Below are 10,727 nucleotides of genomic sequence, written 5' to 3' on the forward strand. Positions count from 1 at the left end.
GTAGAAGTAAAAGTATTTTAAATTGTACATATTCAAGTAGAGTAGTTACTTATTCACTTTAGACCACTGCCTGTGACCCGATGCAGGCGGACGGAAAGTGTTTTGACATTGAACTCAATTGAACTCATGTTCAGCTGAGGTGGACACACCCCTGGTCTCTGATTGGTTGACATTGAGAGGATTTTGAGGATACATATGGAACCCCCCTGGCTGCTCCCGGGTTCAGTGTCACATTGTCACAATGGCTTTTCTCTGGGTCATCTCCTGCCTTGCTTTCGTCAGCGCCGCTTACGGTAAGGGAAGCCTGGTCCTCGTTCAGCCAATTCATGGATTTTGTTACAGTGAAGAAATGTCAAATGGTAGTAGCCTACAGAACTTGTTTAAACCTTTACCCCAAACTCAAAGATTTGAAGTACTTGCTCGTGCAAACACACTTGGATTAATTTAGAGTTTAAAAAGAGGAGAGGAAGAATGATATTTGTTATGATAACATGAATATGTACAGTAAAAATTCTTCTGTACGGGCCCGGGCTGCCGGCGTGGTGGTCCGGGCACCCTTTCAGTCTACAGTCCCGTCATTCAAAATAATTCTCGGACAAAACAAATTGAACCTCTTGAGTTGTATTGCACCTCAAGTAAACGCTTTTCCTCAAACATCCAGAACATTTATTTTTTTATGTAGATGTAAATGTTACTGTACTTACTGTATAAAGTATGGTTCTAGTCCAGTATAACTTTACATCACGGTGATGAATAGTTAGGGACGTGATCATTATATTAGATTTGATAGTGAGGAGTGTGACCATGATTGTCTCCTGGTTGCCAGGCTGCGGTAGCCCCGCCGTCCCTCCCCAGGTGACTGGTTATGCCCGCATCAAGAACGGTGAGGAGGCTGTGCCACACTCCTGGCCCTGGCAGGTGTCCCTGCAGGTGAGTGTCAGACTTCAGCCGTTCCATTTCAAAAGGTTTAATATCAGTATGTTTTCAAAAGGTTTAATATCAGTATGTTTTCAAAAGGTTTAATATCAGTATGTATTCAAAAGGTATATCAGTATGTATTCAAAAGGTATATCAGTATGTATTCAAGAGGTATATCAGTATGATGATACGATGAAATACACACAGCATCAACACTATTATTCTCAACACACTTTATTGTACATAGTGTTGATTTTGACAGCACATTTTGTTTTTTGTTTAGTCATAGTCTTTGGAATGAAATGTTGTTTTAGTCATTAGTCATCTGAAATGTTTTAGTGTAATTTTAGCCGACTAAATATACAGCTGACTAAAATGTATTCTGGGGGAACTTGATGGCGTTGTAATGGCTGATTTTACACTTGGTTGCATGCTGAAAATAGCCAATCTACAAGCTCACAGCGCGACCCGTTGTGAGCTTGTAGATCTGCTGTTTTCAGAGTGCAACCAAGCATAAAATAACTTGTCTTTTAGTTATTTCTTCTCCACTAGTCCCTCCTTAACATTTTAGTCTAGTTTTAATTTGTTGACAAAATTGGCAGTATATTCTTATAGTTTTAGTCATCATAGCCTAGTTTTTATATTGCACATAAGCTATAGACGAATTCAGAAACGGGTCTCATGGTCGCAGCTTACGTATCTCCTGTAGGCGGAGACGACATAGTCTGGCTCTGGTCTCAGCCACCGCGGTAGATATTTTGACATTCCATTTTTATTTCTTTTGGAATGTTGCCACTACTGTTGGAGCAGCCATAAACTACACAGGTTCATCCCGATGTTCTGGGCATCTTTGTAATGATAGTGTTAGTAAAAATCAGGTGAAAGAGTAACGTTTGAGGCAGACATCAGTCACTCTACAGTTCACTGTAGTAGAAGATGTGCGGGTTTACCCCGCAGCTATGTTGTCTCCGCCTACATGAAATACGTAAGCTGCGACCCCGTTTCTGAATTCGTCTATATTGACGCATACATGTAAATGCTATAGTTTATGACTGGTTACCTGATGGATTTTGTCTACTTTTGTTTTGTTTCACAAGTCAATGTATTGGGTATGATTTTGATTATGGAAAATATTACTAGATACTCTTTTTTGTGTACTTGATTGGGTCTTTGACTATAGTGTTATTGTATTTTAGAAAGGTCTCCTGTGGACAGGTGTTGAAAACTAGCCCTCGTGCTACACTGTAAGCAATGCATCTGCAATGCAATGTGATTGTGATGTCCATGCCAAATCATAAATGTGGTCATGGTTGGTGAAGAGACATCACAATAGTACCTTGGTATGTTTAAGCTTAACATCTAATACCCTCTATCTCCATGTTAAATCAGCAAAGGTTTGACTCGTTTCACTTCTGCGGAGGTTCCCTGATCAACGAGAACTGGGTTGTCACTGCTGCCCACTGCAATTTCAGGTCAGTATCTGAATCCTCCCTTGTGCATATACATTTTCAGCCACTTTCATACATTCAAATGCAGGATCTTTTAAATGTTGAATAGTCAAATATCCATGTCATCAATACAAATATCACACTCATGTGAAGTGAGAGGAGCTCTTATCATATATTATCATACATCATCATACATCACATTCCGTGCTCAGCCAATCAAATCATCACAAATGTCATTCCGGCCAATCACTTTTTTCTGGCCTATCCTCAATATGTACTTTGCTCAGCCAATCAAATCATCGCTATGGGGTGATCAGCCATTCAAATCATCGTGTTTGTGTTCACACAGACAGACAAAGCTGGGCATAGGAGGGGCTAGCGGCCCTCAAAAATCTATACCTGCATATAACTAATCTACACAGTGTATCTACACAGTGCATGTAATTAATAGATTACATCTTGAAAGATGTAATTAACACAGAAACAAATGAATTGTCTGTTTCATTTCAGGCCCGACTACCACCGTGTGATTCTTGGAGAGCACAACAAGGACTACTCATCAACCAGCGAGGACATCCAGATCCTGAAGGCTGCCAAGGTACATGTGATGGCATATATTAGCTTCCATATATTATGCAAGCATATACTCACACTTATACACAACCTGACTCCCAACTCATGTTAATAGATTTTGAACCTTATCTTCCTATAATTGGCGCTCACTAAAGCTCATAATACGATGGCATAATTTCTGCCTACTCGTGATGGAGCTTCCAAGCTATGAGAACCCACAGCTAATTTCTCTTCAAGTTAGCATGCTGAATTAGAGAATTGAATCGTGCATTAATACATACAATAAAAAACTAAAAGTTTGTAAATGTGTGTGAAATCGCCAAATGGTAGGCAGGTTTTTGAACCTCAACCACATCTGAGACACAGAGGGAGTAAGACCAGAAATGTTGCATTTTTATAATGAGCAGTAGTAACGATCAATTATATGAAAATAGGTTAAAAATGGGTGAAGGGATATTTTAACAGAGAGAGAGAGAGAGAGAGAGAGAGAGAGAGAGAGAGAGAGAGAGAGAGAGAGAGAGAGAGAGAGAGAGAGAGAGAGAGAGAGAGGAACAATCGGTTCAAGATAATTGAACAAGCGAATTGAATTGAATTGAATTGAATTGAATTGAATTGAATTGAATTGAATTGAATTGAATTGAATTGAATTGAATTGAATTGAATTGAATTGAATTGAATTGAATTGAATTGAATTGAGAGAGAGAGAGAGAGACGCAACTTTCCTTATAAGGAAAGTTGCATGGAACAATCGGTTAAGTCTGGCATCGATTGCTAGGGCTCTCCAACCAGTTGGTGTGCTTACGCTACACCATGGCGTGTTTGGAGAGGCACGCTTACGGGTGCCTATTGGCAACAGCATATGTGTAAGGGACATGATGTGGAAGACCACACGTAAGAACCACACGTAAGAACCACATGCAAACTCGCTGCGCATGTTCTCGTTGGGAAACCTGGCCATTGTCATCTCCCTTTCCAGGTGTTCACCCACCCTGCCTGGGACCCTCGCGCCATAAACAACGACATCGCTCTGATCAAGCTGGCCACCCCTGCTCGCATGGGCACCAACGTGTCCCCTGTCTGCCTGGCTGAGTCCACTGATGTCTTTGCTGCTGGCATGACCTGCGTGACCTCTGGCTGGGGTCTGACCCAAGCCACTGGTGAGACCCTCTCTACTCTCTATGTGATGTCACTGGATACTGCTGGGGGGGTGTTGGTGGTAGCTGTGGTCCATAGCGTTAGAAGGACATTATGGAATATGGACCCGAGCTAGGGGTGGGGGTCGGTTGCAGTTATGCAATTGTTAAACAATTATGGGTTACTTTCTTGATGTTTGTTAAATTATTAATCTTTCTCTCTCTCTCTCTCTCTCTCTCTCTCTCTCTCTCTCCAGCCTCCAATACCCCCAACAAGCTGCAGCAGACTGCCCTGCCCCTCCTGTCCAATGAGCAGTGCAAGGAGCACTGGGGAAGCAACATCTCTGACGTCATGATCTGCGCTGGAGGTGCTGGTGCTACCTCCTGCATGGTGAGATGTGCTCCCTCATATTTCACTTTGTATCTAGTCATGTGTGCATGTTTGCAATTCTAGAGGCTATTACCTAGATAAGTCCTCTCTACCAGATTTGACTGAGAGCCTGCCATCGTGCACATTCCAGCTTTTCACCAGAGGAGAAAATTAGTTAATAGCACAGGCAGACTCTTCACATATACTAGAGCATGTCTGAAATAAGTGTCAGAGCTGAAATCGACATGTTAGAGACCACAGAAGTGAACCTTTCAAGCCTGTTTTCTCAACTCGTTGTTTTCTGCAAGACATTACTCTACAAGCCATATCTCCAAAACTGGTGGGTCAAACTGAACAACCAATATGTCCTTTTTCCCTGCTTTCATATGACGTGAAAAAACGAAAATTCAAAACAATCCAATGGCAGTCCCTCAGTCAGATTTGGTCACATAATGTTAATGTGGGACGTCCTCGTGACCGGTGCCCGTCTGTTGCTCCGAGATCCCCTACAGTTTTTCCTGGGACCGCATGGTACCCAGTTACCATGTGTGACCACGAGGAGGCACTGCAGAAGTTTTGGCGGTGGAGTGGCTTTGTACCAGCAGGTACAAAGCCACTAGGAGGGCTAGCCGGCGGTAGTAGCTGAAAGCAGAGTAGCAAGCAGAAGCAGCATGTACTAACTACAGGCTCTACTACCTACTACACAGCCCACACGCACACTGCCCACACACTGCCCACACACTGCCCACTGCACACACACTGCCCACTACACGCACGCACGCACGCACGCACGCACGCACGCACGCACGCACGCACGCACGCACGCACACACACACACACACACACACACACAAACACACAATATGTTGCTTGTGGTAAAGAATAGCATCAGAAAGCAGTTGTAGCAGGCATGCAGCAGCGGTTAGAATGAGCGTGAGCGTAGAACTGACAAGAATGACACGCGTATCATTAACAGCCAGGTGTTCCGTTGGCATCTGTCCTCCTTTTCTGGGGCGTTACAGACTCTGGGTTGAGACCATAGAGTTATAATATGTCTAGAGAGCGGATGAGGAGCTATTCACTTCAATGGAAGTCTGGGGGCTTGGTTGATACTTCCATGCAGCGTTTCAGAGTATGGGGTCGGACTCCCATTGGCTTAGGTGGTGTTTCAGAGTATGGGGTCAGACTCAAGCAGCCAATCATGACTAGGTTGCGCAAAAGTCGCTATAGCCAACAGCAGCGATCATAAGCCAGGTTTCACCTGCCCTGTTATTGTAAATATGGAACATATCAACTTGGTGTGGAGCTGCCGCTCATTACCTGAAATATGGGCTCACTTTATTTAAATGCTTAATGTTGAAATTGTCTATTACTGTACCAGATGTTCTACATGCAACTTATGTTCCTGTTTATATTCATTACTGCAATATTAACAACCCATTGTTGATTAATCAAATTAGGCTATAGATTGATTTATAGCGGAATCAGGCATGGTGAGTTTGTGCCCAGGACCTGTAGTCATAATGCCGTGATTAAACAATTGTGTTCCAAGGTCTCCCTGCCGTGTTTTCAGTAACCTTTGAAGAGCCACTGCGCCGACTTGATAGTTGCTTAATGAAATTCACTTTAAAACGGTGTAATCGCTTGTCGTATAGTGTTAAAAAATATTCCAAAGTGGCGATCACAACAACAGAGCGGAGGAGGAAAGTGTCCCGCACCGCACAACCGCCACCATTGTAATGCATTGGGCCTCAATTTCCCATAACCCTTTGCACACCAGAGCGACGGATGTTTTTGCAATGACGTCATCAACACGCATCACCTATCCCACGCTGGCCGGTGGAATCCCTGTATGACTTAAAACGTATTAAAAACGCGGATTAAACAATGACAACATAACTTGTGTAACTTGTGAACAGGAGGGAAGCTATTCTACAATCAATGAACTTGTGTAACTGTGTCAAAGTGTTAATCCGCCCATGGTATTGAGGCTTGTGAAGAAATTGATTGATTGATTGATTGATTGATTGCTTCTTTAATAATCTGCTTTCAATTGTAATGGCCCTGTCTTGCTGTGACTGTCTCAGGGTGACTCTGGTGGCCCCCTGGTGTGTGAGAAGGACAACGTGTGGACCCTGGTTGGTATTGTCTCCTGGGGAAGCGGCATCTGCTCCACATACACCCCCGCCGTCTACGCCCGCGTCACCGTGCTCCGTGGCTGGGTGGACCAGATCTTGGCTGCCAACTAAGAGATCAACCGAAGACTTCCTATACGTTCACAAACCCAGCCCCATCCTGACAACTTGACCTACAGTAGCTGGACGTTGAATTTCAATAAACATGTAAAACCTCTTTTGAAAGTTGTTGTTTCTGTTGGATATATATTGATCATCAGATATGCTTGCTACCTAAGAACCTTGTGTTATACGGTTGCATTTTGTGTCTATAGGAGTGTGTGGAAAATGTGTAATTTAGAAGGGAAGGTAGAGAAGATAGTCAGCTAGATCGCCGGCTAGGTTGTAGGTTGGTCGGTTAGGTCGTAGTTTGGTCAGCTAGGTCGTATAGGCCACTGGCGACCGACCGACGGTTGATAAAAAAAAAAAAAAAAAAAAGCATATTACACAGACAAGGTGGGGTCCTGAGAGGATTCCCACCCTGGAGAACAGACTTTGACTCTTTCCATGTGCAGCAGAGGAGCACCTGGCAGGGTGTTAGAGCGAACTCGCTAACATGGCCCCTCATATCGCTGCTTGCAGCTATATGTTTTCCGTTGAGTACTGTTCAGAATGAAACATTGAGCACATTGCTGTCAACAGAATTAATGACATCCCATGATACTTTGACCAGGCACCGCTTACATTTGAAATGTCCAATGGAAAGAATAAAGGAAACTGTCTGCATAAAGTTAAGCCTTGTGCACCAGTCAGAGGGAAACTGTGCACTAGCACCAGATCCAGTACTTGGTTTGTGTTGGTGGAAAGGGAGACGCATGCACGCACACACATGCATGCTAACAGTCATGCATACCAAAGAAGCATCTACATATCTTCAAAGTACAGTCTTATGTCCAACCAGTGTGTTTGAACTAAGAGGGAGAGCTGAGCTCTGCAAATTGTTTTAGAAATGATAATCAGGGCACGGGCGGCTGGCATAGTGGTTTGTGCAACTATACCTGTATAGGCTGTTAATGCTGCCTGCTGACAGCGTGTCAGGGGTTTGAATCCAGATCCTGATGATCTAAAAAGGCAGAAAAAAACAAATTGCATCAGAAAATAATACCATTACCTGTCCTGGGCACTTCAGGAGAGACCCAAATAAAATAAACTTGGAAAAATATCAGTTGTTGTAGGTATAGGAGGTAGTGTGCTCCAAAAACAAATGCAGGACTTGCTTCAACGGTTTATTATTGCACAATGTGTTTCTCTCATCAGGTGCAATACACACAGGACCATGTGAGTGATCAGTGATCACCATTAGTGACATCCCATGATACTCCGCCCACACATGTGATTCAATCAACTCAAGGGTAGTCTCGAGACAGACTGACGGAGAGTGAACGGCCGACATCCGGTCTTTATACACGTGGAGACGGGCGGTGCTCTGCAGACAAGTTGGCCATGAATGGCCTACTTGTGCGCGAGCAGAGTGTGCAACTTATCTCTGATCTGACTCTTGTCAACTTACTGTCCCCCCTCTATAAAATATAACAAATAAAGATGAAACCCATAAACAAACATTTAAAATAAAACTTACACCAATCGAAAACTAAATTCCTTTCCTATAACAACTGTTAAAAAAAACTTTAGAGAATGAAGGTGTTCTTACACCTAATTAACTTTCCACAAATTACGATGTGTTGCAAAGAAGTATAACAATTCTATTGTCCAGTCAAAACCAATTCACAATCCCTGATTGGCCGAGGGTGCCACCAACGTACGCACGCAGCGCCCTGATTGGCCGAGGGTGTCACCCAAGGGGCCAGTGAGGCTATTCAACGTTGAAGCTCTGGGCCCTAGTGGTAGGATGAGGGACTACAGGCGGACCCGTGGATTCATGACCGGGAAACCCCGTGCTGGGCTTTAACATTGAGCGCTCGGTTGCACTTCCGCATTTGACCACCAAAATGTGGTGGTCAAATGCGGAAGTAGACGTTCTGAGACGGTACTTCCGGCAGTCTTCCGGGTGCTTCAAAACGCCACTGAGCAACTTCCACTGACATGAATAGCTGGGGGGGGCGGAGCTTCGCGCCAGTTCAGTCTCTATCCTTTTATATACTCTATGGTGTCACCACGTATGCACGCAGCACCCTGATTGGCCGAGGGTGTCAAGAACATACGCAACCGAAAACAGTACTTGCGCATGCTCTGCTCGTGCAAGTAATAATTACAAATAATGAAAAATAAAATTCCTATTTTTTTGCCATTGGTTTCCAATATTGGCACAGCGCTTACTTATCATGACATCATTCTGAATGGACCTCATATTTGGGTCCGTCTGACCCAGAAGTACATATATGGGCGTTACTGAACTAAGCTCTCCACTAAATGACTTTGCAGACCCTGACCACTTCCAGACTCTTTGAGGCTTTCGGTCAAGCACCCAATTCTACACTCAGCCACGTTCAAAACAAATATCACTGCGGTGGTTCCTAATCACATTTAGAGATGGCTTTACGATCGATATACCGAGCTGTAATAATGGGACCCCCCGGTTCAGGGAAAGGGACAGTATCTGCCCACATTACTAAACGGTTTGGACTGAAACAGCTTTCTAGCGGGGATCTTTTGAGGGCTAACATCAAAGCTAAGACAGAGCTGGGTCTGCTGGTGAAGTACCGCATAGAACAGGAGGGTCAGCTGGCGCCTGATGATGTCATCTCTCAGCTCATCCTGCATGAACTGCGATCTATGGAGCGGACCGACTGGCTGTTGGATGGTTTCCCTCGTACAGTATCCCAGGCGGAGGCCCTGGATAATGTCTACAGTGTGGATACGGTCATACACCTGGACGTGCCTTTACAGACCATCAAAGAGAGGCTGACCTCCCGCTGGACCCACCTGCCCAGTGGCAGAGTCTACAACGTGGAGTTCAACCCGCCCAGAGTTGCTGGTCTGGACGATGACACAGACGAGGCTTTAGTACAGAGGGCTGACGATACCCCAGAGACCGTCACTCAGAGACTGAAGGTCTATGAAACCCAAACCGAGCCAGTCTTAGCATACTACAGGGGGAAAGGGGTACTGGCGACTTTCTCTGGAACAGAAACAAACAAGATTTGGCCGCACATCCAGGCATTCCTTGATAAAGAAATTGCACTTGTGTGAAGTATGGGTATGGGTGAAGTATTGTTCTTTAAACAAACATTGTATGCTATACGTTTGTTTAAGTGCTCTAAACCAACATTAAAAGTCCATAGATTTGGCTGCCACAATGCGTCACATGGGGTCCTGTTTTTACATCATTAAAGGTCCTTTGACTTGGCTGCCATATGGCATAATTTCTGAAAAATATATTTTGGAGCGGCTAGCGGCCCTCAAAAACTCTACAATGAATTGTACGGTTGTTGCATTTTACCAGTAAAAAGGCATAGGCCTATCTATGGTATATTCACACTAGCCCAAAGAGGAGGAAGGAACATCCGCGTTCTATTGCTCCAAAGAGACTTACTTTATTTGATTGGCAAACACATCTGCAATTTTCGACCCTTTAGGTCTTCATCAGGCAAAATATATTCCTCATGACGGTGGACTTATCTTAGACAACGCCCACCAGCATCCAGTGTATTTTGGATTTAGCATTAAACACTGTATTGACTCATAATTATTTTCGTTTTCAATAGGATATTCGAACACAATTTTGTGCTGAACCCTGTAAACCCATTTTTCTCAATTTTTGAGGGGCGCTAGCCCCTCCTATATACAGCTTTTCGTCCTGTCACGTCCATTGTCAATGAAAGGAGAATTTACGTCATATGTGCCTGAAATATGACATAAATTTGTACAACACAAACTTAAATGCCATTGACAATGAAAGGAAAATGTACGTCATATGCAGACGAGCAAATCGGCTAACCAATCACATAAATTCAGTTGTCATCTTACATGACATGTAAAGTGACGTTAAAAAAAAAAAAACATTGTATCGTGGTTAAAAGATAATAGCAAGTTGATTAATTCATGAAGAAGGGAGCACACAAGCTTCCTCAATGTGCAGATTTGTAAAAGGGACAACACTATACAAACAGATTTGTTCCATAAGCCCACAGACCCTTTTTCCCTCCTAAGA

General features: G+C 43.7%; 2 protein-coding genes across 2 annotated transcripts; both read left to right on the forward strand.

The window, feature by feature from the left end:
- Positions 1–241: 241 nt before the first annotated feature.
- On the forward strand, positions 242–6,691 carry LOC306932778 (chymotrypsin B-like; the record flags this gene model as incomplete). The annotated part of the gene is made up of 7 exons (XM_079514700.1): positions 242–293; positions 827–930; positions 2,308–2,390; positions 2,877–2,964; positions 3,916–4,096; positions 4,330–4,463; positions 6,530–6,691. 7 exons carry the CDS (start codon positions 242–244, stop codon positions 6,689–6,691), a joined length of 804 nt encoding a protein of 267 aa, XP_079370826.1.
- A 2,415-nt stretch (positions 6,692–9,106) lies between these two features.
- On the forward strand, positions 9,107–9,766 carry LOC306932070 (GTP:AMP phosphotransferase AK3, mitochondrial-like; the record flags this gene model as incomplete). Its single annotated transcript, XM_079513775.1, has 1 exon — positions 9,107–9,766. One exon carries the CDS (start codon positions 9,107–9,109, stop codon positions 9,764–9,766), a length of 660 nt encoding a protein of 219 aa, XP_079369901.1.
- Between the last annotated feature and the right edge of the window lie 961 nt (positions 9,767–10,727).

Source organism: Electrona antarctica (assembly GCF_951216825.1).
Source record: "Electrona antarctica genome assembly, chromosome: 11".
NCBI lineage: Eukaryota > Metazoa > Chordata > Actinopteri > Myctophiformes > Myctophidae > Electrona > Electrona antarctica.